This window comes from Podarcis vaucheri (genome assembly GCF_965113315.1).
Source record: "Podarcis vaucheri genome assembly, chromosome: 1".
Classification (NCBI taxonomy): domain Eukaryota; kingdom Metazoa; phylum Chordata; class Lepidosauria; order Squamata; family Lacertidae; genus Podarcis; species Podarcis vaucheri.
This window is the reverse complement of record NC_138759.1, coordinates 132,425,882-132,452,909: the sequence shown is the minus strand read 5'-3', so window position 1 is coordinate 132,452,909 and position 27,028 is coordinate 132,425,882. Positions and strand designations below refer to the sequence as shown.

Sequence of the window (27,028 nt, the reverse complement as noted above, 5' to 3'; positions counted from 1 at the left end):
TTTCTCCTAGCAAACCTCAGGAAGTGCGTAAAACTTTCACATCTCGAAACCTGAAACCTGGCAGTCCTCATCAGAACTTGAACTGAAAACTGGGCTCACCTTTAGAACTGAAAATAGGTATATCCAAGAGAAAATGCTTAGCCAGCATGTCTTTGGATTCTGACCGATCTATTCAAATTGTTGAGTTTGCTCTACTCCATGTGCCTAGGCTGGAGAATAATAAGTTAAACACATACACATAAAATCCACTTAATGGATAAAATGAGTCCATAACCAAAATGTCATGGTCACCCCAACTTTCATGTGCATCAAGCATACATAGAGATATTTTAACAGACATGGGGGAGGCATATACACATGTAAGAACCGTAGATGTTTTTAAACATTGAACAGCTTTCCCAAGACTTACACTCTAAGCCCTTTACCTTACAAAAAATAAGATGTTAATCTTCATTCTGTTTTTAAAGAAAAAATATATCGTTACTGGAAAAATTTCCTTAAATATAGCCATTTTCTTTTTTTAAAAAATTGCTCTGGTTGAAGACCCTATTTACAAAGGAAAATCATGCAAATATTCAAAAGTTTTAGAAGTTAGATAAACTCTGCCCAGTGCATCTTGCTTGAGGTTGTGAGGAAAAATGAGTGTCGTAGAAGAGCACAACTTACGAATATGTGGAACTCTTTAGTGATAGTCAAAATCAAGCCAATGCACTAAAAACAAAAAGTTAATAAAATGTTATGAACAAACAGAACTATGTATACCTGTATTCATACATCATTTTGTTTTTTTTAAAAAACCCAAATTGGCACATTAGGTAGAAAGGACACTCTTATCAATAAAACGAGGCTAACTTGAAATTTGTAAGTGATAACCGTAAAATTTGGTTTAACACATAAACTTGACTTTGAAAAAGAAACCTTTGCATTATAAGCTTTTTTTATTTATAAAGTAACTTTGTTATAAAAATTATCAGTGAAAGAACTTCTGTTTTAAAAATTACTTTTCTGTTAGTCAGAATTATCAAATGACTGAGGCACTAATACTGAACGGTGCTGTACTTCACATGGAAACAATGTCCTAACAGCCAGGGGTGTCAAAGACAGCGTCAACATTCAGTCTCATGTCAATTCCTGCTTGGAAAGTCTCTTCCCAGAAAACAGACTTGTCGACTAAAACAAATCCAGGTGGGTCATATGTAGAGAAGGGAAGCTAATCTAAAAAAATGTTTTGCATAACCACAATAGCCTAAGAGCAGCATTCAATGCCATGTGAGGCTTTGACTTCCTCTCTTCCTCCCAAGTAACACACACACAAACACACCCCTGCTCTGGAATATCCACCAACCTTCTGGGACAAATTTCTGCAGCACACCTAAGCAGATCTGGGGTGAATCTGTTTCATCAATTCTGTCTGTCCCACAGGTGGAAGGACACTACTGGATTTAACTCTCTATCTCCAGGGATATGCACTTTTTTTAAAAAAAAGCTTTTAAATGAAATAAAAGCCAAACAAAAATCCCTGTCCATTATTTTCTTAGGCAAACCTACATTTCTTCCTCAACCGATATCTGTAGATCTGTTTGGACTTAAAATGCGAAGGAGCATCTTTCAGAACTTTTGTCTGCGGCAGCTTTATTTTAATTCATTCCCAATATTTTCACAACTATGCTGTGGGGTGACAGAGAAACCAGGCATAAGAGATCTATTCCATTCTAAAATCCCTGTGTAGTTTTAATTTCAATGAGGGGACAGAAATATTGCTGGTGTGCAGCATTCTGGATGAACGGTTCGGTGTGGCCCTGGGAAGCCGTAGATTAATCTGCTTTCAAAGGGGTAGAGGTGGGGAGGGGGGACAGCACGAACGAGTGCACATCAGCAGAGATAAAACCAACACAATTGGGGGTGGGTGGGTTAGAGAGTAATTTCGCAAACCTTCTACTTAGTCTTATACTTCTTCCCATAATTTACAGTGTACAGTGGTGCCTCGCAAGACGAAAAGAATCCGTTCTGTGATTCTCTTCGTCTAGCGGTTTTTCGTCTTGCGAAGCAAGCCCATTGATGGATTAGCGGATTATCGGCTTAGCTGATAAGCGGCTTAGAAAAAGGGGGGAGGGAAAAAACCCGCAGGAACTCGCAAGACATTTTCATCTTGCGAAGCAAGCCCATAGGAGATTCGTTTTGCGAAGCACCTCCAAAACGGAAAACTCTTTCGTCTAGCGAGTTTTCCGTCTTGTGAGGCATTCGTCTTGCGGGGCACCACTGTCATCCCGTGCATGCTTATTCAGAAGCAAGTCCCGTTGTGTTCAGTGGGAATTACCCCAAGGAAAGTGCGCGTGGTCCAGGACAGCAAAATCCTATATGCATACTTACCTGAGAATAAGCCCCACTGAAAACAACGGGAATTTACTTTGGAGTATGCAGGTCCTACTGTGACAGTCTCACTGATTTTCCCCCCTGTGTTATATGGCTTGTCACAGATTACACTGAAATACAATTCCGTTTAATTTTTTGATCATAGCTCTTGGGCTTGGATCCAAAGACCACACATTACAAGCTGAAGGCACTTCTGCTAACGTCGTGAGGGTGTCCAGTTTCCCAACTGCAGTCCCCCCCCCCAAACTGACTCCAGATGTTTGGGGATCCTCCAGAGCAGCAGGGTGCCTGTGTAGAGCTGTAGACAAGGAAGGGGGGAGGACCGGTGAGCCTCGCACACACATGCAAGGGATGTCTTCTGCTCAAGGGACGCAAGCCATTGTGGAGTAAAGTTTTGGTGGGTTTCTTGTCAGCTAGGTATGAAAAGCTGAGTCTTATGTACAAGGCAAATGTATTCACTTCCGAAACTTAGTGCACTACATTCCCTTCAGGTAGAATAATGTACAACTCAAGTTCAATATTTCTCTGCTGTGGCAAAGATGCAAGGGAGCCTATTAAACAGGACCTTTTAGTGCTTTCAAACAAACAAATACACATATATATATATTTGTAACTTTTACATAATAGAACAGTGCAATGTGCAGCATGCCACCAGAGCAGCAACGTGAACAGTTTGTAGGCATGTTGGCTTGTTGTCGGACCTTGAACTTGTTCAGTTTCTAGCTCTGGCGCAGCAAAAGGTTTCTGAAAAGCCCTCCCACTTTCCACCTCTTCGGCCTGTTCTCGAGTGCCTCTTAGTAGGGAAAATCAACATCCATGTCGGTGTGGTTTGGGAAACACTTCACAGTGCAAAGCAGATTCTTGCCTCCAGTAACTTCCTTTATTTTTTACTTTGGAAGAAGCCCTTGAGTGGTTTCCTGCCTCTCTTCAGAAATGTCCACGCCCACAATGGCTGCGTCATTCAAAAGTGTCCCCTTGGGTTTGCTTGTCACCTTTAACTTTTTAGCATCAAGCTTTTCTTTCTTAAGGTGCTTTGCTACAGTAGCTTTCTTTGTTTGATGCCTGGAAATGGACAAGCCAGAGGATTTCGCAGCACAATAAATCTTTCTCATCCTCCCCTCCCTTGCCTGAGTTGTAGTCCTGGGTGGCTGCTTCCGGATCCCTCTCCGAATGAGGCAACGCCTTACAATGGCTAGTCCTGCAGCTTTTTTGGAAAACCCTGGCTCTCGACTACTGTCCTTTCTCCTCTGCCTATTGAAGGGAGTTAACCTAAAGTCACCGTCCCGCTGGGATCGGTGGGAGTTCAGGGGTGAAAGAACTAGGTGCTTATAGGATTTCTCTGAACTGCTACATACCAGACACTCAGACTTCTCCGGGGAAACAGAAGAGTCATCCGTCTTATGACTTGAATTCTCATCTTTCTCCTTAACTGGATCCAACGCGAGAGGTGTTGACGAACCATTGAAATCTGGCGAATTGAAGGACTTTGGTGCTATGCATTCATACTGCGCATCGGCTCGCTTCTTCCCGTTTGCATCAAGGCTAAGACTCCTGAATAGCTGCCGGACATGTGAAGCCTTCTTTGCCTTTTCCCCAGCGACACTCCTGGGAGGAGTTTTTAAAACTCGGTTCGTCAGTGGGTCATAATACTTAATAGAAGTCTGTTTGTATTTGTACCTTATGGAGTCCTTACTATCTGTGGAGTTGTAGCATCTTCTCGTTCTGGGAATGTCTTCAGTGTTGCTCCTAGACAATTTCATCTCTGGACAGGAAAGAACATAGACTGTGGTTTGGGGCTGTAAAGGGTTCAGAATTTTGGTGTAAGACTCAGGAAGCTTGAGGGCACAGAGTCTAGTTTTCATGGTGGGTGTCTTCTCATTCTCTGACCATACAAAGTAACCTTTCGGATCTGGCTGCTCATGGTCTCTTCTAATGGTTTTGTGTTTCACTATGGGATAGTTCAGCAAGCTAGTTTGTGTGCCACGGCTAACCTTGACTACTTGGCATCTTGAGGCAAGGCGCCAAGTCCTTTTTTGAGGCTTCTTTACTGTTTCTGGAATGTGTTGTGTTTCTGAGGCAGCAGGAGAGTTGAAGTCAGAGCCAAATTCCGGAAGGCCTTTATCTGACACAGCCTCCAATTCCTCTGCTGCAATTGCACCGATTTTCCTTTCTTCTTCTTCCTTCTTCTTCCTTGTTGTTGCACCATTAGCCAAGGACTTGGAATTAAAGTGGCAGCGGAAGCGACCTTCCCTGAAATCCCGCACAAGGGCTTCAATTTTCCTATCATCTTCGTACATGATCTGGGACCACGTCTTTCCTACAAAGGAAGGAGGCACATGGGGCAAAGCTGGGAGAACTGGTTCTTGATGATGAATGGACACATCTGGTTCTGGTTCTGTTGTCTGCTGCACAGAGTTATTTTGAAGAATGGAACTGAGCTGGGAGCCATATTTCTCATCTTGTAAATTTACTTGAACCTCTTTGAGCAATTCTAGATTTTTAACAGCTGCCTTAGGCAGGTGTCTTCCTGACTGAGCATTTGCATCACAATCAAAGCTTACATCGGATCCATGAACACTGTTGTGGTCCAGAAGCGACAGGAGATTTACGCATGGGTCCGTCTCTTCGTCTCTGAGAGGCGACTCTTTGGGAGAAGTTTCACAGCAGTGTCTCAGAATGACTTTGTCAATGATTTCATCTACAGAAGTTTCCGCGCTTCCGCTCAGCTGGTTTCCTTTCCCCCCTGAAAACTGGGGAACTGCTGGAAAACTCAGCGAGTTACCGGTACCCACGGGGTTGCTGGTGTCCCTGAGACAGAAGTCGGCGATCTGAGTTTCATCCTGAGCCTGTAAGCCACCTTGTTTTAAAAAAACCTGACCTGAGATTAAAGAGTTGCCTTGATTACACACAGGACTCTCTTGTGAATGGGAAACAGTTCTTGGGGGAGACTGCAAAACGGGGCTCAAATTTGGAATCGGTAATTCATCTTGTGAATGTGAAACAGTTCTTGGGGGAGACTGCAAAACGGGGCTCAATTTTGGAATCAGTAATCCATCTTGTGAATGGGAAACAGTTCTTGGGGGAGACCGCAAAACGGGGCTCAATTTTGGAATCGGTAACTCATCTTGTGAATGTGAAACAGTTCTTGGGGGAGACTGCAAAACGGGGCTCAATTTTGGAATCGGTAATCCATCTTGTGAATGTGAAACAGTTCTTGGGGGAGACTGCAAAACGGGGCTCAATTTTGGAATCAGTAATCCATCTTGATCGCATATGCTCTGCTTGGTTTGCTCACACCTGTTCTGTGAAGCCGAATCTGGTATTACTGAATGCCTCACAATTTTTGCAAGCGTTGGAGGGGGTGGTGAGTGGCTAATGGATGATGGGCAAGGTAAGGGGTTCACTGCTGCAAGTGGGGTTTTATGGCTACTACTTTCAGTCGGAATTCCATCTGCTGCAACATGATTTCTTGTACTGCTGGAGATGTCTATAGTTTGCTGTGAAGTTCCTTGGCTGTGCACTTTTCCCCTTTCTTCTAGCGTATGGAGAAGTGTGACTGGTCCAGGAGCCTTCTTCAGTTCCTCGTGTGACCTCTGGGAAGTGAAGCAGCCTAACTCTGCAGTCAATGCACTGTTGGTGCTCGGTTCTTCTCCCTTGCTAATGGCACTTTCCTTCTCCAGCACTTCCACCGGCAAAAGAGCCTCATTCCTGGGAAGAGGTTGGGAGCTGCCGATAGGTATGTCGTCGTGAGTCGGTCTGGGGAAGGGAGAAGAAAACTCACGTAAACGTTGTAAATACACTTAGCACAAAACTGGGGTTTGCAGCTATGGGATTAAGAGCCCCAAGAGTTAATAAAACAAGAACTGCTCTAATAGTAGTCACCTCCAGGCTTGACTACTGTAATTCGCTCTACGCAGGGCTGCCCTTGAAGCTGTCCCAGAAATTCCAGTGGGTGCAGAATGCAGCAGCGAGGCTCCTCACAGGGTCTCTGCCATGGGAGCATATTCACCCAGTGCTTTTCAAACTGCACTGGCTCCCAGTGGAGTACAGGGTCAGATTTAAGGTGCTGGCTTTGACCTTTAAAGCCCTTCACGGCCTAGGACCCTCGTACCTACGGGACCACCTCTCCCGGTGTGCCCCACGGAGAGCCTCAAGGTCCATAAATAGCAACACCCTAGAGGTCCTGGGCCCTAAGTTAGATTAGCTTCAACCAGAGCCAGGGCCTTTTCAACACTGGCTCCGGCCTGGTGGAACGCTCTGCCTCATGAGACCAGGGCCCTGCAGGATCTGATTTCTTTCCGCACAGTTGTTCCGCCTGGCCTTTGGCTTGGAGCCAATTTGATTCCCTCCCGCTCTTTCTTTTTTCTTTTCCTTTCTCCTCCTGCGATGAGGCTACATTTTAATATTTTAATGTTTCAATATTTTAATGTTGTATTTTAATTTTGTTTTTGAGTTGTATTCATTCAACTTGATTTTATTATTGCTTGTTAGCTGCCCTGAGCCCGGCCTTGGCTGGGGAGGGCGGGGTACAAATAAAAATTATTATTAAAATTATTATTATTATTATCATCAGTACAATCAGAACTTCAGCTGCAAGTCAAATTGGGCCACCAACAAAAACACTCCTTAATAACTGCCCCATAACTTACAGGTTTGAATTCTGAATTTCATGGACGGTAATGTTTTATTTAAAGCCCATTAATGTTACTGTACTGTTAATGGTCAGGGGTACCTTTACCTTTTAATGTTACTGTATAATGGTGAGGGAAGAACTGAGATTCTGCTGCATAGGAAAAACTGCAGCACTGTTCCCAGAACTACTACTAGTGCCAAAACTCTCTGCCACAATGATTAACACTCTTCTGAGCTACTGGAGCGCTGGGGAAGGATATGTTGGGACAATAAAAATAAAAGAAAGAATATGAGCCTTCAGCTGGGCAGCCTTTGTTATAGCAGACACTCTTTGAGGCAGGGAAGCTTAATGTAATAATGCAGTTAATGGCTGCCTATGAGGACCAGAGCACAGAAGCAATGCATACACATTGTAGAATTAGAAATGCTACTTTGATAGGTTTCAATTTAAAGAAAGACAGATTTTTTTAAAGTGTATCAACAAGAATATAAATAAGCTATACCCAGTATCAGTTTATACACAGACATGAACTGCATTAGACGCCTAAGACAGCACGAATTTCTATTCTGAATAATCTTCCTGTGACAAAAACATGAATATTCCTGTATTGTGTGTATCTTATTGTACAGCCACTGGTTAGGATCCTAATTCTCTTATTCCATGAGCAGAAGGAGCTTCTGTTTACAGAATGAAAAATTAGGATCCAAGCCACTGTGCCTGTAAAACCCGCATAAACTTAATCCACAGCTGTGTAGATGAATTCTTCTCACCCCTTGTCCTTGCCCTTTCTGTAAACTAACCCGGAGTGTTCTTGTCATTGCAGCCAATATTCGCAATGATATGGGCTAATTTTTTAATGAGATTCTCAACTGATTACTAACCGTGCCCCCATTCAGTGACTAGGTACACAGGTCCATGGTTGCATTCAAATGTCAAAAGATCTGAGAGGGGAAATCCTACTTAAACAAAGGGTTGATATTTTCCTTCATACCGAACAGTTTACCTGAATAAAGGCCAGATGTTTCTGACCACGGATGCAGGCAGTTAACCATCAGTGTTGCTTTGCACTAATGGTTGAGAAAAGGTTTGTCTTTGCACTAATTATGCTCTCGTGTGCATTTTATATGTCTGAGTTTATATTCAGATAGCCCTGAAAGAAGCTTTTACAGCAGCTTCCTTGTCCTCATACTGTTCTAATACTAGCTAGAATCAAGATAGCCTTGCAAGATGCTGAAATTCCATTAAAATCAACACAGCAAAGGGGAGATGTGTTAAAAATTCAAACGCCTCTCAAGCAGAAAAATGAACAAAGGCAAAACAAAACGCATTCCTACGAGTGTGTGGGAGCACTCATAGCAGCCACGAACCATCTAAGTGGAATGAAAGGTTTAGATGCATGGCAGCTGCTCAGAATTGCGTTCTGGCAGAAAAGCTGGTTTTGTCCTGGACTTTTTGACGTTTTGTATCTTTTAATTTCAAGTCTTTGATAAACCATATCAGTGAATGAAATACTAGCTTCTCAACAGACACCAAAGAACATTCCTTATGTTCTGGTAGCATCCTGCAGTCTAAGAATTGATGCGCTGTCTTTTCAGAAAGGAAATAGCAGCAGCATGAAACAGCAGTCTTCAGAAATATCCTCCCTGCCATCAATACAGCACATAACATAAAAGTATGATGGATGAAACACCAAGGAATAAAACCTTCTACGCTAACTTTTATAAATAATATATCAGGTACCAGAGCAAAATACTATTTTAGTCTGCACTCATTAGAACAACCTATTCCCTGGCTCGTGGCTGCCACATGTGAGTGATGTGATTATAGCTAACCCAGAATAGTCAGGTGTTTATTTCACTCCAGGAGTTTATTATTAAGAAGTTCCAATGGTGGCCTCACAGCTGATGCCCAGATGGGATTTTGCTCTTGACATACTTTGAAAATCAAACGGAAAGAAGGAAAATGAAAGCACCGGATCCCAGGGCTGGGTCCATCACTGCAGCTCTGCTGGGGCAAGAGACTTCCTTCGGCACAATGGAAATCCCTCTTCCTTTCCTGCCCCCTGCTTGCCCTCAGAACATAGCTGTCAACTTACAGATTTGAAAATAAGGGACCAGCAGCCTCGGAAATAAGGGATCAGCAGCCAAAATAAGGGATTTTAGTCAACCAGCTGAAATACGAAGTTAAAAGGGACCAGATAATTTGGGAGAGCAGCGCCGGTTTTTAGCCCTTCGTTTCCAGAGGTTGCTGCTCAAGACACCAGCTGATGAAACACTGCAATTAAATAACTACAAGCAGCAACCACTTTTCGCACAAAACAAAGTCCAAGCTACGAAGATGCTGCTGCAGTTCTGTATCTTTCTCTCGTGCTCCATCTGCAGCTCTCAGTTCCATCAGGCGGGGCGGGAGGAAGGGGGGGGGGAATAGCGCCCGAAGTAAACCCACAGATCAGACCATCTATGCTAGTCTACCACTACAAATCTATGGGAGAAGCACATGCAGTCCTTCCTCCGCTTTCCCCCTCTATGGTTAGCTCTTGGAACACCTGCCCGCGCCTCCACCGCCTCCTCCTCTCTCGGAACTGCTTTCTCTATCGTTGCCCTCGCTCTCCTCTCAAGGCTCCTCAGCAATTCATAGGCCGCGCCAGGCTGCCCATCTCATCCGGGTCCTTCGGCGGCACAGCCGCAGTACGGCTTAGCGGGAGCGGCAGCAGCAGGCAGAGGGGAGGCCCCAGGCAGAGACATTCAGTTTGGCAGCTGCGAGGAGGGTGGTGGCGGAAGAGCCTTAGGCTCCCGCCAGTCCCGGTGGGGAGGGGCTCCCGGGGGCCGAGGCTGGTGAGAGGAGGCCGGAGGGGGGCGGGCCAGGCAGCCAAGCAACCCAGTTGGAGCCTAGCCGGCAGGGAGGGAGGGAGAGGAGCTGCTTCCTTTGAAACCCGGGAAATTTAAGGGACATCATTAATCCGGGACAGCAGTGGGACACAGCGCTGGGATAAGGGAGTTTCCCGCCAAATAAGGGACGGTTGGCAGCTATGCCTCAGAACCAGCTTTTTTTTTGGGGGGTGGAAGACCCTCACTGGATATAGCCCACTGTTTTCAATACAGCATCCCTCAAAAAGATGGGATAGCTTTGTTTGGGCTCCGCTTCAGGGCCTGCACAACTGGTTCCCTACTGTGCTAAACGCAGCCCACGAGGCACATTTTGTGCCAGCTGCTTGATGGGGAATCCTGATAGGACTCAGCAGAGAACACTGGGTTTGGGGCTCAGGATCCCCACTCAGGCCCCAGGCAGAAAAGATACTCCTGGGGGGGGGGAGACAGATACAAATAAGATAGAGAGACCTATGCATTTCCTTCACTTTTCTGGATGTCTGTTGCAGCTCCGTTTATAGTGGTGAAATTACACAAAGAAATGGGGATGAGCTGTAGTGAGCCTCAGGTTTGCGCAGTTCTCCCACCCAGTTAAATAAATGCCTCCGTAATTATGGTTCCAAGCTGATTCGTTTCAAACAAATCACAGGTAGCATGAAAAAAATGTGGTTAAGCAAAAGCAGATGCCAATGCTTCCAAACTCCTTCTCCTTAACCACACAGAAGGAGGAGATGGGAGACCAAGGCTCACTGCAGCTTGTTCCAGCTTGTATTACACTCAACTATGGTTTAGTGTGATGCCAAACTGCAGCCATTGTGCACTTCCCTCACACACCCATAATTCATTTTTGCATTCTCATCAATTCATCAAAAATGGCAGAACCTAGTTCACAGCAGACAGAATAAATTTTCACAATTCAGTTTTCCGAAACAGAATCAGGATTAATTTTTGGTCCCTTGTCACTTCTCACAGCAAAATTCCTACATTATACCTTTGCTGGCCTTGATCTGGACATTCAGCTTTCTCTGCCAAGATATTCCTTCCAGGTATCATTTGAAATAACACCATCCAGATAAATTGAAAGACCCCAGAAAATAAATGCGGGGATCTGGAGCCAAATTTGCACACAACATCTCTTTGAGTAGAATTCAATCTCATGCTATTGCAATCATTCTGTCTGTGCAAGCACTGCACCCTACCAGACAGAATGCCCCCCCCCCCGTGCTGTTCTAAAGGGTTCTTCTGAGTCCAACTCCCCCTAAGTCAAATTGGGGGGTAGGGTGGAGAGGGGTAAGCCCTTTTGCACAAATGCTTCCGTGGATGTGGTTTGTTGCATGACTGTATCATGCGACGATTGCACAACCATAGAATTGTGCTGATTTATTCTACCAATTAAATTTAAAAGCTCTGTAATTAGTGCAGTTATATGAAACAATCCATTAAGCTAAATACATGTTTTGTATGAAGCGAGGGTCTCCAGGTAAATGTTCCCTCTCCAGAGGACCAAACCTGCTGCAAATTCCATAATTTAAGAAGTTTAACACACTACCTTGCATATATATTATAAAAGTTAGACAAGCCAAAAAAAACCTGGGTATTTTACCTGTTATCATGGTATCTATAGGGATGGTGCCGCAAAACATCTTGCAAGAAACGCTCCATCAGGCTAGTTGTGCCCGTACGATTCCTGCGGTAAGTGGCAAAGTGCCTGTGCTGGGTACTGTACACGTGCTGAACGAGGGAAGAAGAGGATGCTTTATATTAATCAGCTATCAAAACTTAACAACTGTTTTCATTACAATATACAAGATAAGGGTAACTCCCAAAAAAATGAACAGAAAAAGATGCCAGTTGAACACATGTGATAAAGTTGCCACAGAGCTACCCATCTCTCCTTTCCCCCTCCCAACCAAACACTAGAATGGGTTGGCAAATTAAGGCCCGCAGGCCGGATCAGGCCCAACTGCTTTCTGGATCCGGCCCACGGACGGTCCAGGAATCGCTGTGTGGATCTCCCTCTCCCTCACATGGCGGTGGCGCCTCCTCCTGGCTTCTCCCTGCCCTGCCTAGAGGAGGAAGGGGGCTGGGCTTTGTTGGTGCCACAGCAGCAGCAGCGCTCGAGCGGTCGCCATTTTAAGCAGCCCCTCTCCGGAGCTCTTTCGCAGGCCGCTCATCGTCCCTCCACCGCCGCCACCAGCCCCTGCCGCTCGCAAGACACAGGTAAGCAGCCACCGGGGCTCGTGATGCTCTTGCATCATATTTTTTTTTCAAAATATAGTCTGGCCCCCCACAAGGTCTGAGGGACAGTGGACCGGCCCCCTGCTGAAAAAGTTTGCTGACCCCTGCACTAGAAGCAAAGAAACCTGGGTGGGAGGAGGCAGTTGCAGCAGAGGATGGGGGACAAAAGAAAGAGACTGCACATAACTGGGGGAAACAAGGGTGAGGTGTGGAAGTGGCCAAAATTAAGGAGTAAGAAATGGTAATAGAAAGACAGTTGAATGGGTACTGGAGAAACAGCAGGAGGAGGTTCTGCATCTCTGCCCTTTAGGCCAATGGAATTTCCCTCCTAAGGTTTAAGGAAGTTTTTCCACTTCTCAGATGTATTTAACCTCTCTACCCCCAGCTTCCAAGGCACAAGTTTTCCTTGCCTAAATGTTCTACTAGCCACACGAGCATCTTCTTCCATGGTATCCTGTGCAGTGGAATGCAAGTTCTCTCAACAGTTCAAGCCCAGCCCAAGAATTGTAATGATAGCAGTGAGAAATACAGTGGTACCTCGGGTTATATATGCTTCAGGTTACAGACTCCGCTAACCCAGAAATAATACCTCAGGTTAAGAACTTTGCTTCAGGATGAGAACAGAAATCGCGCGGTGGCGGCGGCAGCAGCGGGAGGCCCCATTAGCTAATGCTTCAGGTTAAGAACAGTTTCAGGTTAAGAACAGACCTCCGGAACGAATTAAGTACGAAACCAGAGGTACCACTGTAGGTGATAGCGCTAAGGAAGATGAAGAAAAGTGGGACTTGCTGGACAGAGGGGCTGTTCTCTACACCTAGTGCACATATTGAACTCTACTCGTTTTCACAAACACCCTTTTCTTAAGTTGCAGTGAATGTGGGAGTGAGCCACTGTTTACAGATCTATTACCTAAATTTTTTTTTAGTGCAAACACCATCAAGCTGAAGATTAAAAATGAAACTGGCTGTGTCAAACAATGTTCTCATTCTTTATTTTTAAACTTTTAGATCCAATCGAGTAAAACTAACAGCTGATCAAGCCCTTTGACAGATAATGGAAAACCAAGGTTCCCATAATGGCAGTTGGAGTTAAGTCCTTACCTGTTCAAGATTACTGTAGTGTACATGGCAACAGTTGCAATAGCCTTGCCGGTTCTGTACGACAGGTACTCCAGGCCCAGCCAGCTCTGGTGCTTGCGTGCTTAAAATGAAAAATAGAAATTTTCATATAACCAGCTGTTTTCAGAGGGAGAGAGAAGTTAGACTCCTACCCAGATGAGGGCTGCTATTAAAACAACATTCATGTTACTTTTTCCACACTCAGTCAAAATGAACCACACATAAGTAAAATTCAGTATGGCCTCACCTCTACGTATATAAAATTTTCTGACCCAAGAAATATTCATCCCTATATTAGATGAGTGAAAAAGTAATGGTTCAGAATCATTACACTTTTGAAGCGGTTAAAATATGTTATTGCATTGAACAAGCATTCCTAAACCTCATCTCGACCATGGGGGAGGTAGAAAGCACTTAGCATTTTTTCTAACGACTCTGTGGAACATACACATTTTTCAGATTGTTATGAACTGGTAACATATCGAGATGCATTACAGCTACACTACATTATTCATATACAGCACTTGTCAAGGATTTCAGAGACCCAAAGAGATGGGCTCTTAAAATTAATTCACAAAAATCATTTATCAATGCTGATCAACATCACAGGCCATTAAGACGCTTCCAGCTAAGTGGATTGTTAATGAAAGTAGCTTAAGCTAATCCTGCATTATTTCCTAGGATAGAAGTGTCAAGAAAGTAGCTTTGAGTCAGAACTGTAACAAATGCAGAACAGCAAAATTTCAGTCACAGAGTGGGGAAGCTTCCAAGCAGTGCAAGCAAGTCAACCGGATTGGGAGAAAGGCTTCAAGAACAATTCACTGTTGACTGCATACAATCATCCATTTTTTTGCGGACTGCAAAAGCAGTCATGGAATATGCAAAAGCAGTCATGGAATATGCATGCAAACAAAAAGAATTCTATCAAATACCGTATTTTTCGCTCTATAAGACACGCATTTCCCCCTCCAAAAATTAAGGGGAAATGTGTGTGCTTCTTATGGAGCAAATGCAGGCTCCTTGGCTTCAGCGATAGCAACGTGAAGCCTCCGAAGCGCAGTAGGAGCGCTCCCGCCGCGCTCCGGAGGCTTTGGGTTGCCTTCAGTGAAGCCTGGAGAGCAAGAGGGGTCAGTGCGCACCGACCCCTTTCGCTTTCCAGGCTTCAATGAGAGCTGCCTGAAGCCTCTAGAGCACGGCAGGAGTCCCCGCTGCGCTCCGGAGGCTTCGGGTTCCTTTCGCTGAAGGGTAGTCGGCCCTTCAGCTAAGCGGGAGGAGAAATGGAAGGGGCTCCGTTTCTCCTGCCGCTTCGCTGACGGGGCGCTGTGCAGAGAGGGGGAGATTATTTTTTTTCTTGTTCTCCCCCTCTATGGTTCTCCCCCCGTCCTATGGTTGGGTGCGTCCTATAGAGCGAAAAATACGGTAATTCTTTTCCATTCTGCTCCCTATTCCCACTGCTATATTTTAAACAGTGCCGTCTCCCTCTGCCTCCCCATACTCCAAATGCCTTGCTATAAAATACAGGCAGAACCTGCAACAAAATGTTGCAGTGTGGAGTGCTCCTGTTCAGTATTCCAGAGAGGCAGCTAGACATACCTTCTTCCATGACACTCCATCCCATTCCCCTCTCCCACCCAGTTTTCTGCTTTTATTTTTCTCCCCCAGCCATAACAGTCAGTCATCATTCTATGGCCTCTGAGCATCCAGGTCAAATGGGGCTGTTTCAAGGAGGCCCCACCTGCACACAATTTGGGTTGCTTTCAATGTAGTGCTAAGGAAAAAGTTCCATCAGTGCAATTTTCTCCTCCTCCCTTCACACCCACTAAATCTGATCTGGAGGTTCCCTTGAATGTACATACTGGAGCAGTTTAGGGGATGCTGTAAGGGACCCAAGGGGGGAGGGAGTCCCACTGTGCTAGTGCAAATATTTAATTACAGTGGTACCTCTGGATACGAATGGGATCCGTTCCGGAGCCCCATTCACACCTGGAAGTACAGTGGTGCCCCGCAAGACGAATGCCTCGCAAGACGGAAAACTCGCTAGACGAAAGAGTTTTCCGTTTTGGAGGTGCTTCGCAAAACAAATTTCCTATGAGCTTGCTTCGCAAGACGACAATGTCTTGCGAGTTCCTGCTGGTTTTTTTTTCTCCCCCCCTTTTTCTAAGCTGCTAAGCCGCTTATCAGCTGATCCGATCAGCAGATAAGCCGCTAAAAGCCTCTAATAGCGCTAATCCTTCAATGGGCTTGCTTTGCAAGACGCAAAAACCGCTAGACGGAGAGAATCACAGAAAGGATTCTTTTCGTCTAGCGAGGCACCACTGTAAACGTAAGACGCGTCTGCGCAAGGGGCGAAACCCGGAAGTAACGCGCTCCATTACTTCTGGGTCGCCGTGGAGCGCAACCCGGAAATATTCATCCCGAAGCTACTTCAACCCGAGGGATGACTGTGCAGTCCATACCTCAGGTTAAATATGCTTCAGGTTGAGCGTTCTCAGGTTACGCTCCGCAGCGACCCGGAAGTAACGGAACACGTTACTTCTGGATTTTGCTTCTCGCGCACACGCAGGCGCTCAAAATGACGTCATGCGTATGCGCAGCGAATCACGACCCATGCACACGCAGACCCGGGTTGCGTTCGCTTCAGGATGCGAAAGGGGCTCCAGAATGGATCCCGTTCGCATCCAGAGGTGCCACTGTCTTTTTTTAACTCAACAGAACAGAGTGTGAGAAGAGCCTGCTAGATCAGGCCATTCTAGATCGAGGGAAGTAATAGTGCCACTGTATTCTGCTCTGGTCCTGCCTCACCTGGAGTACTGTGTCCGGTTCTGGGCACCACAGTTCAAGAAGGACACTGACAAACTGGAACGTGTCCAGAGGAGGGCAACCAAAATGGTCAAAGGCCTGGAAACGATGCCTTATGAGGAACGGCTAAGGGAGCTGGGCATGTTTAGCCTGGAGAAGAGGAGGTTAAGGGGTGATATGATAGCCATGTTCAAATATATTAAAGGATGTCACATAGAGGAGGGAGAAAGGTTGTTTTCTGCTGCTCCAGAGAAGCGGACACGGAGCAATGGATCCAAACTACAAGAAAGAAGATTCCACCTAAACATTAGGAAGAACTTCCTGACAGTAAGAGCTGTTTGACAGTGGAATTTGCTGCCAAGGAGTGTGGTGGAGTCTCCTACTTTGGAGGTCTTTAAGCAGAGGCTTGACAACCATATGTCAGGAGTGCTCTGATGGTGTTTCCTGCTTGGCAGGGGGTTGGACTCGATGGCCCTTGTGGTCTCTTCCAACTCTAGGATTCTATGATTCTAGTCCAGCATCCTCAACGTGGTCAACCATATGTCGGTGGGTGACACTGACCACAAATGGGAAGTTCTAGTTAATGTATAAAGCAGGCATAGGCAAATCAGCCCCCCCAGATGTTTTGGGACTACAACTCCCACCATCCCTAGCTAACGGGACCAGTGGTCAGGGATGATGGGAGCTGTAGTCCGAAACATCTGGAGGGCCGAGTTTGCCTATGCCTGGTATAAAGTATAAAGAATACAGCTTCAATGTAATTCCACGTTAATCTTACTCACCTGCTACCTCTCTCCTGTTGCAAGGAGCCTTTGTTACCTCTTCTTTCTATATCTGTAAGAAGGAGGGTGGGGAAAAGATAATCTATAGAAAGGGAAACCGGCCAACAAATATCCCTCCTCCCCAAGTTTCATTAACTGTCAATGCAGTAAAGATACATTTCAAGCAGATGCTAATGATTTGATTATGTGGGTTTCCCCCATTAAATACGAGCCTTACCTTGTGCTGAAGCAGCAGAGGCTTCATCGGCTTGTTTATTTCGATCAAACATCTGTAAAATAAAATCGATGCAGAGAAAAGCTGAGCACACACAAAGGCACTTCCAAGATGTTTGCTCAGTAAAACATTGCCATATCAAGAACACTGCTGCAGATTAACTTTAAAATTGCCTCCAACGTTATTTTAAAAAGTTAAAATGAATTGCATTTTTAAGTTAGAAAATGAGCTTACTCACTCTATTTTTTGTTAAGACTCTTAAGACCTTTGCTGCCATGAGATATTACTGCTTTCATAAGGATTAGATCTTGGAAGGCAAGGAAAGCAAACAGTAAACTGATAGGCCATGCACACATCCAAATAAGGTATTTATAGGCTTAACTAAATTACAAACTGAGACATGAGTTGAGATTATAGCCTGTCAAAGACGGTTATGGGATCACTATAGGACTGAATCTATCACTGGTTCTTATTTTAAAATGGCAGCAAACCCTATTAAAAGGCACTAAGATTGTCTCTAGTGGGAATGGCCAAAAATCCCTTCTTGCTCGCCTTTGCAGGCACTATCCCCAAATCAGTACTGGGCCTAGACTATCCTAGAGTCTAGATGGAAGGTAATACCAAATTTCAGTTATACAAGGATGACCTGAAGTATTCCAATCTTTCTGTGATAAACGTAACTAAAATCACCATGCACTTGTGAATATTTACCCTTCTTGCTGTCCTTCACATCCACTTGAAGAGTAGGATTCAAACGCTATCTCTCACGTAAAAAGTTGTTTGCCGAGTAGGATTCGTCTTTCATTGTCATTGACAGCCTGTAAAAAAACCCAACAACATTTTTTTTAAAAAAAATGAAGCTGAAGATAGTTCATAAAGTTATAAAGCTGTTGAGAAATCGCTACCTTCCCTGTTGTCGTCAGAGGGTAAAGAGCATCAAGATTAAGTTGCAATAAGGAGCATCAAAACAAAACATTTGGATACAATGCAACTTTTATAATGTAAAAACTGCAATGACTTTGCTAGAACAGTTTTAACAGGAAAAATCCCAGTGGAAGAGACTGTTGGGTGGGAGTTAGGAAGTGAGGAATGTAAACATAAACTCGTTTTGTCTGGTTGAATGAGAAATGCAAAATGGAATCTGGCCCGGAAGGACTGTGGCTGGACTTACGGATCTGATCTACCAAAATTAAGAGAAAGCCAAGCAGTTTTATAGAGAAGAATGTTGGGGATGACTGGAATGTAAGGACTTGCTGTGGATTCGGGTGGAATGTCGGGGGCAGTGATGCTAAGTTAGAAAGTAATAAGGAAGATTCCCAACATGCTAACAACCGTTGAGAGGGAGGTTCCAAATAGGATGCAATAACTTGCAACTAGATCTTTGCACCCGCAGCAATGGAACGAAGGGGGAGGAAAAAGAGTTTTGATTAAAGATGGCTTTTAAAAGTAAAATTATATGAAAACAGTAAAGTAAAAGATTAAGACGAACTTTTTTAAGAGTGCAGCTCTTTTTTTGAGGTTTAATCAACGGAAGAAAGATTATAATAATGATTATCAGGTTGTGTAATAGAGAAGATCTCTTTGTAGGAAAGGGCAGGCATTAAAAACACCATGGAACGACAGGTGGGAATTCTTAAGGATATATTAAATTGGAAATTAATCTATTTTTTTTAATTGTTAATCTGAGATTTGTTAAATTTGTTGATTTATTTTTTTTAAAGACTTAATAAAAATTTATTGGCAAAAAAATGAAGGAGCACGTGTATTCTGTAAGGGAAATCACAACTTTAAAACTAAATGAATTTGAAAGCATCAACTTTTAACTTCTCAAAATCAAAACAATTATTACACATATCAAAGACTGGATTTATTGATATATATTCTGTACCCCAGAATTAATGTTAACAGTTTATCATCTTGCCACTTGAACCACTGAAGTTTTTTTTAATGGGTCAAAGTCAAAGCAGTTTAAGTGCTAACAGTATCTCGGAAAAGTAAGATAAATACCATCATTTCTACTGCACAGCAAACAGAGGTTACAGAGTAATGAGCCCAACTGGAAAGGAAGGTTTTGATCTATAAAGCCTTAAATGGCTCACGACCGCAACACCTCAACAACCACCTTTCCTCATATGAACCAAATTGAACCCTGTGATCATCATCTGAGGCCCTTCTTTGTGTGTCTCCTCCATGAGAGGTCTGGAGGGAGGCAACATGAGAACGGGCCTTCTCTGCAGTGGCTCCACGTTTGTGGAATGCTCTCCCCAAGGAGACTCGCCTGGCACCACCATCATTATATATCTTTAGGCGCCAGGGAAAAACTTTCCTCTAGAACCAGGTATTTGACCTTTAAGTATCTGTGGCCTATTAGAAGCGGGTGGAATGCTTTTAATGTATTTATTTTCCCTCTTGGTTTTCGTGTATCACTGTGGGGGTGGGGGTTGTCTGGCTGGCTGGCAATATAACGCAACTAACAAATTAATTAATTAATTGAATCCGGGTCCCTTTTGACAACCATCAGATTATCAGTCTGTTCTTTTAGTTGTCTAAAGCGTATTCAATGCTCAGTGTTGATATGGACGTAGTCAGATTCCACAATTCTAAGGTCTTCATCCCTCTCAACTTGTGTATTTTTTTTGCTTACGCTGTGAAGAACCATAAACATAGACTGCATGGTGTCTACCATCTGGACTCTATCTATCAATCCTGTGCTTCAATCCTATGCACACTCCCTTGGAAAGTAATCCCCACTGAATTCAGCAAGGCCCACTTCCAAGTAAATATTAATAGGCTTGGGCTGCAAATGAGACAAGTATCGTTAATTGCATGGTCTCATGTGGTCAATAAAAAACAAACCCAAAAAACCTGATGATACTAGAGCACGAGGCAGCTAAATTCCAGCTCATATTGAATGTGAGATAAATCACACCACAGGTATTATGGGGTACAAAATATTGGCAGACAAGAAACACAAACACTCACCAAAACATGGCAAATTTATTCATGTTTATATCAAATTGTAATTAATTGGATGAGGTTCAGTTTACACTCCCACAAAAAAGGGAAAAAGTCACCAGTTAAGCTACAGAAAAAAGAATGACTCAATTAGACTATCATTTGCTTTCTTTATTAGTCTCACTGTCTGTATCATTCTTTGTACGAGCAATACAAAAATTCTGGAGCAACTTTCCAGACAGTTACTCCTTCAACAATAAACTGACCTGTGAACGTAATTGAAAAAGCTGTAAACTGTTGCTCAAACGGTCAAATCAATCACTTCTGCTCTCAGCCAGCATTAGAAACTCAGATATACAAGCTAAGCACCAAAATGCTCCTTAAACCAGGGTTACAGTCACCAAAACAATGCCTAGTTGCCATTTTTGGAGCAGATGCCTCAAAAGTGGTATTTTTCAAAACAACGTTTTAGTTCTTGAAATTCATTCTCCTTGTGCAGATAAAATACAGTCAAACCTCTTCTTATGTCCACCTCAGCTCGCATCCATTTCACCCAACGTCTGCGGCAAACCCGGAAGTAACCGGCGGGTTTGCGTGCGCAGGAGTGGTGATTGCCGTTGCGCATGTGCAGAAGCGGGTGATAGCCGCTCGCGCACAACGGCGCCTCTCCCAGCGACCCGTTTCGACTTCCAGACAGGCCTCCGGAACGGATTGTGGTCGTGAGTAGAGGTTCCACTGTATAATGGATAGAATTCTACAGGATGTGTTGCTAGTGCGTGCACACAGTCAAGATCAAAGGATCCCCAGGCATGCACCTCCAGATGGTGGAGATGTCGGGTGCCACCCTGGAATCTTCATTTGGTTGCAAGTGGCTGAAAGCCAGGTGCAAAATGTGCCTGGTGAATTTCAAACACAGCTCTCAACATGTATAAAATTGGAAAGCGGGGGCTGAACATTACAGTGGCGCCCCGCAAGACGAACGCCTCGCAAGATGGAAAACTCGCTAGACGAAAGAGTTTTCAGTTTTGGAGGTGCTTCGTAAAACGAATTTCCTATGGGCTTGCTTCGCAAGACGACAATGTCTTGCGAGTTCCTGCTGGTTTTTTTCCCTCCCCCCCCTTTTTCTAAGCCTCTAAGCCGCTTATCAGCTGATCCGATCAGCAGTTAAGCCGCTAAAAGCCGCTAATAGCGCTAATCCATCAATGGGCTTGCTTCGCAAGACGAAAAAACCGCTAGACGAAGAGAATCACAGAACGGATTATTTTCGTCTTGCGAGGCACCACTGTACAAGCAAAAGGGACTGACTTCCCCAAGCTATTACCTGAACTCCCACCTCCAGATTCTGAAACTGAGTTCACCGGAAAGAAATATGCCTAGAAGGGGAGAATAGTGGGGGCAAGTCACAGGAGCACAGACAGTTCAGCTCCTCTTACCCATATCCCCCTTTTGCTTTCAAAAACAATCCCCACTCCTTCTGTATACATTATTGGGGCAGCCTTGAATTTAAGCAAACAGGCCTGTTACAGTCACTCATTGTGCCTTACCCACTGCCAGTAACATAATCTGGTTTCACAGTATGAAGATGATAGCTGCCAGAAAGCATATTGGTGATATTCCTATATCACTCAAATCAGCCAAGTGCTTCCGCAACACCAGTCCCACCATGAGGTTTGATAACAGTTGAAAACACATACATCTTAATAGAGTAGGTCAGAGTGTTGCTTTCACCAAATAAGCAGCTAACAACAGTAAAAATAAGACAGTTTACATAAAATCATAATCAGTTAACTGTAATACATTCTAGAATCAATTCATTCTAAAATCAGTTCAGAGTCAAATTAATGGCAACCATTGGGCTAGAGTTCTATGAGGATTACTGAAGGAGGGGATCAGACTGTGCCTCAGCCAAAGGCCTGGTGGAACAGCTGTGTCTTGCAGGCCCTGGGGAAAGATGTCAAGTCCCGCAGGGCCCTAGTCTCTTGTGACAGAGCGTTCCACTACGTCGGGGCCATGGCCGGAAAAGCCCTGGCTCTGGTTGAGGCCAGCTTAACCGCCATGTGGCCCGAGACCTCCAAGATGTTTTTATTTGAAGACCGTAAGGTCCTCTGTGGGACTTACTGTACCAGGAGAGGCGGTCCCATAGGTATGAGGGTCCTAGGCCGTGAAGGGCTTTAAAGGTCAAAGCCAGCCCCTTAAACCTGACCCTGTACTCCACCGGGAGCCAGTGCAGCTGGTAAAGCACCGGGTGAATGTGATCCTGTGGCAAGGACCCCATAAGTAGCCTCGCCGCGGCATTCTGCACCCACTGGAGTTTCTGGATCAGTCTCAAGGGCAGCCCCACGTAGAGTGAGTTGCAATAATCAAGTCTGAAGGTGACCGCCGCGTGGATCACAGTGGCTAGGTCAGGGCGAGAGAGGTAAGGAGCCAACTGCTTAATTTGGCGGAGATGAAAAAATGCCACCTTTGTTGTAGCTGCAATCTGTGCCTCCATGGAAAGGGAGGTGTCAAAGATTACACCCAAAATCCTAACAGACGGTGCTGGCACTAATTGCGCCCCCGTAAGAGATGGGAGTTGCCCCCCCAATCCCATATAGTCCCGACCCAGCCAAAGGACCTCCGTCTTCGAAGGATTTAACTTCAACCGGCTCCCACATAACCATCCCGCCACAGCTTCCAGACATCTGATCAGTGTGTCTGGGGCCGAGTCAGGATGGCCGTCCATCAACAGATAGAGTTGGGTGTCATCAGCATACTGATGGCAGCCCAAACCAAAACTCCGGATAAGCTGGGCGAGGGGGCACATAAAGATGTTGAAAAGCATCGGGGAGAGTATCGCACCCTGCGGCACTCCACACACCAAGGAGTGGCGCAACGACAGTTCCCCCCCCCCAGCGCCATCCTCTGTCCCCGACCAGAACAGACCCATACAACTTGTTGACTCACTACGCCAAATGTATCTCAGTAGTATCCGTATTGTAATCTTTCCTTCCAACTCTTCCCTCCAATATCAGTCTTGGATGGTTAAGTGCCTGACAGCTAGAAAGTCAAAATGGGACACCTGATATAAATGGTTCCTACAGATTCAGGGGGGTTTCTCAGATGTGTGTTAGTGTATTATTTTGTAAATCAAAAGGGGGGGGGGGGAAACGGTTTTTAAAATCCACAAAAAGGACCAGATAAGGACCTTACAAAATACAGTATTGAGGGCTTCAGTTTGTCTGCTTTTTTTAATAAGGAAAATGGTGGAGAAAAAGGATCAGCTTCTGTGTTCTCAAAGGTGGGATTAAGATGGGGAAGATTTAATGCCATGAGGTTAAAAAACTCCCCTCACCAGGTTTCATGAAAAAACACTTCCCATTGAGCTTTTACCAGAAACTGCCCCTCCCCATGTAGCAGTATAGCTTTCTGCTCATATGGCTTGGGGCTCACAGCCAGCAGCTGAGCCTGGAATCTGCAACATGGCATACAGTGGTCATGCCTATCCCAATTAAAGGGGGGGGGGAATCGGGGGCATCCTCTTTTACTTCAGGTGGTGCCCTTGACAGTTTCTCAATTTTCCTTATGTCTGAAAAGAATGGGAGCCCCTGACTTAACTGTATGCTCTTAAGACAGGCAGGGAAGTAAAAAATATATTCAAAGATCACTTCTAAAAATTGGAGACACATTGAAGCATTTTGTTGCAGAATCCCCACTTGTATACGTAATACAGTATATTTTTGAGTTGCCTTCCTTTTCTGCACTAGAATATGCCACACAGGCTCTTTGCCACTGAACAAAACCGGTGAAAGATATTTCATAAAAACAAAAAATATCTTTTTCTAGCACCAGCTTGAGGCGCATCTTTCTTCACTGTCCTCCTGCCCATATTAGTCTCTTATGCTAAAAGCTGTGTCAACTTCTACACAAACTTCACCAACTGAACAACGAAAAAGAACAGCTAGTTTGGGCAAACTATGGTGACAGCTAGAGATACCGTGTCTGGGTGCTTCACGCAAGCCACACATAGCTGTTTCTTCACACACAGCATAGCCCCACAGGCTTCCTTCCCTTTGGAGGGTTGTGCGTAACATATGCAACACACTAATGCACAAGGGAGGGCGGTATTGTTTTCTTCAGACCTCCCAGGGCACTCAGCCTGTGTGTCCCACTTCACCCTGAAGGCTGGAGCTCAGTAACAGAATGACCCTACCATGGAAAGACAGACAGACAGAAGGATCCTCCAGTGCAGTGGTTCCCAACTGGTGGACAGAGGCTGGATCACCAACTGTCAACTATCCGGGACATCCCATTTTGGGCCCCGTGCTCTCACACAGAAGCGCAGCTACGCATCATGGTTTTGTGCTGTGACATGCTGGAGGGTATGGTGGCATCTTTCACATAACAAAAACTACCACAGATATCACATTTTCAAAATATCCATAGCTTGGCTTTTGAAAAACAGAGGGTCTGCATTACTTAGCTAACTGGGAACCACTGTTCCAGTGGAAGGATAGAATGATCTTCTAGTGAAAGGAAGAAAGGAAAAGAATGATCCTCCAGTGAAAGGATAGAAGGAACTCCAGTGGAAAGAAGGAAGAAGGAAAGATCCTTCAGTTGAGGGAAGGATAGAATGAGCTGCAGAAGGAAAGCAGCAACTTCCATTGTAAGGAAGGAAGGAAGGTAATAACTAACGAATTTCCAGTGGAAGGATAGAATGATCTTCTAGTGGAAAGAAAGAAATACAGTGGTACCTCTAGTTACGTACTTAATTCGTTCCGGAGGTCCGTTCTTAACCCGAAACTGTGCTTAACCTAAAGCACTACTTTAGCTAATGGGGCCTCCGGCTGCACGATTTCTGTTGTCATCCTGAAGCAAGTTCTTAACCCGAGGTACTATTTCTGGGTTAGCAGAGTCTGCAACCTGAAGCGTATGTAACCCAAGGTACCACTGTATTCTCCAGGTACAAAAAGACAAAATGATAGGTACAAAAGACAAAAAGAATGATACAGTGGTACCTCGGGTTAAGAACTTAATTCATTCCGGAGGTCCGTTTTTAACCTGAAACTGTACTTAACCTGAAGCACTTTAGCTAATTGGGCCTCCCGCTGCTGCTGTGCGATTTCTGTTCTCATCCTGAAGCAAAGTTCTTAACCTGAGGTAATATTTCTGGGTTAGCAGAGTCTGTAACCTGAAGCGTATGTAACCTGAAGCGTATGTAACCCGAGGTACCACTGTACTCCAGTGGAAGTTAAGAATGATCCTCCAGTAGAATTAAGGCTAGGGAAGGAAGACCATAGTTCCTACAACATGGACACAAGCCAGTCAGGGCCAAGGCTGGTTAGCCCGATTGCTTTATGTGCTTTATATATATAAATCATTTTATTCTGAGCTGGGTGGCGGGGTGCACATGGCCACGTGAGCCTCCCCCTCCACACGCGGCCTGAAGCAGGGCAGCCTCGCGCGGCTTCTCCTTCCTCCTCCTCCTCCTCCGCAGCAGCGGCGGCGGCGGGACCCCTCCTCAGAGGGGAGGCGCACCCAAACGGGGGCCCGCGCCTCCCGCGCAGCTGTTCAGAGGACGCCCGGCGGGTTTCCCCTCCCCCCACCCCACCTGGTCTCTTGAAAGAACCGCGAAGGGGGGGATTTTTGAGGAATAAAAGATAAAAAGAGCAAACGGGGGTTCGGTTGAAGGCGCGCTCCGGAAGCAGCCAGGAGGCCCCGCCTCCCCCTGCGCGCGCGCGCGCGCACGGGGATTAAGACCGCGGCCTGCGCGTAATCTGCGCGCCCTTCCTTCCATGCCGGCTTCGGCTCCCTCCCCTTCCCCGCCGCCCCATCTGCCCACCTTCTTTCCGGGGTTCCTTCCTCGCCTCCGTCGCGACTTTGCCTTTTTTCCTCCCCCTCCCCCACTCCGCTAAGAACTGGGTCAAAGGGCGCGGCCGCCGCTTCCTCTTCCGGGTTACCACAGAAAGAGAGGGAGGGTGGGGCCCTGGCTTGGGTGTTTCCTAGAGAGGCCTGGCGGAGGCTGAGGGAAGCGTGAAGGGAGGGAAACGCGTTCCACGTCCCCGGCTGGTTAGGGGGCGGCCGGGAGCGCGCATTGCAGAGTCGCAAACGGTGGGGTGGGAGTGCGCGTGCGCGCCAGTTCCCTCCGTCAGACCAGGATGACGACGTCGGTGACGTCCACGACGCACGACCACGCCTCCCCCCCATTCTCCTCCTGAGCCTTTGGCGCGGTTGGTCGCCCGGCCAGAAAGGCGGGAATTAGCGTCGCGCGAGGTCTTCGCTGAGGGAGGGGCAAAGGACCGTTTTTTACCTCAGGCCTCGGGAAGCCGTTAAAGGCGGGCGCCTGCGTCGTTGGGGAGCAGTTGCTCTACCCCTGTGTGAACCATAAACCTCAGATTCCCCAGCCTTTCAGTAAAAAAACAACAACACAAGTTTTTCACATTTGTAGACCCTGAGGGGCAAAAAGGTTTCCTCATTTGTCAAACATGAGACGGGGAGTTTTTAGCCTTTGCAGAACATGAGAGGAAATCTAGCAAGGACTATATTGCTGGCTGTTTCGTGTGCGTGAGGAATTAGTCCTGCTCCCGCCTTTTTTCTTTGCCTCTCCTATCATCAATAAACTAGTTTTACAGTGGTGCCCCGCAAGATGAACGCCTCGCAAGACGGAAAGCCCGCTAGACGAAAGGGTTTTCCGTTTTGGAGGCGCTTCGCAAAACAAATCTCCTATGGGCTTGCTTCGCAAGACAAAAGCCCATAGGGAAATCTCCGGGGACCTCTTTTAAATGCTAGCGGTGGGGAGCAAAGCCTTTCCCCCCCCCCTCCGGCCTTCAGAAGAGGTCCAGGAAGGCTGGCGGGGGCCGAAAGGCTTTGCTCCCCACCGCCAGCATTTTAAAAGCAGTCCGGGATAGCTTCCCGCTATCCCAGACGGCTTTTGAAGGCAGGAGAGGTCCGCGAAGCCTTGGCCGGACAGCTTTTGAAGGCAGGCGGGGGGGACAAAGACTTTCGCCCCCCCGCCAGCCTTCAGAAGAGGCGGGGGGCAAAAGTCTTTGTCCCCCCTGCCTGCCTTCCCAGGG

General features: G+C 45.7%; 1 protein-coding gene across 1 annotated transcript; it reads right to left on the bottom strand.

Moving 5' to 3' along the window:
- Positions 1-2,484: 2,484 nt before the first annotated feature.
- ZDBF2 (zinc finger DBF-type containing 2) lies at positions 2,485-26,070 on the bottom strand. Its single transcript, XM_082222538.1, has 7 exons — positions 25,798-26,070; positions 17,736-17,842; positions 17,028-17,079; positions 16,811-16,862; positions 13,212-13,311; positions 11,477-11,604; positions 2,485-6,129 (listed from the first exon to the last, which is right to left on the bottom strand). The coding sequence occupies exons 3-7, from the start codon at positions 17,077-17,079 to the stop codon at positions 3,261-3,263; spliced, it is 3,201 nt and encodes a 1,066-aa protein (XP_082078664.1). The 5' UTR covers positions 17,736-17,842; positions 25,798-26,070; the 3' UTR covers positions 2,485-3,260.
- Positions 26,071-27,028: the final 958 nt, after the last annotated feature.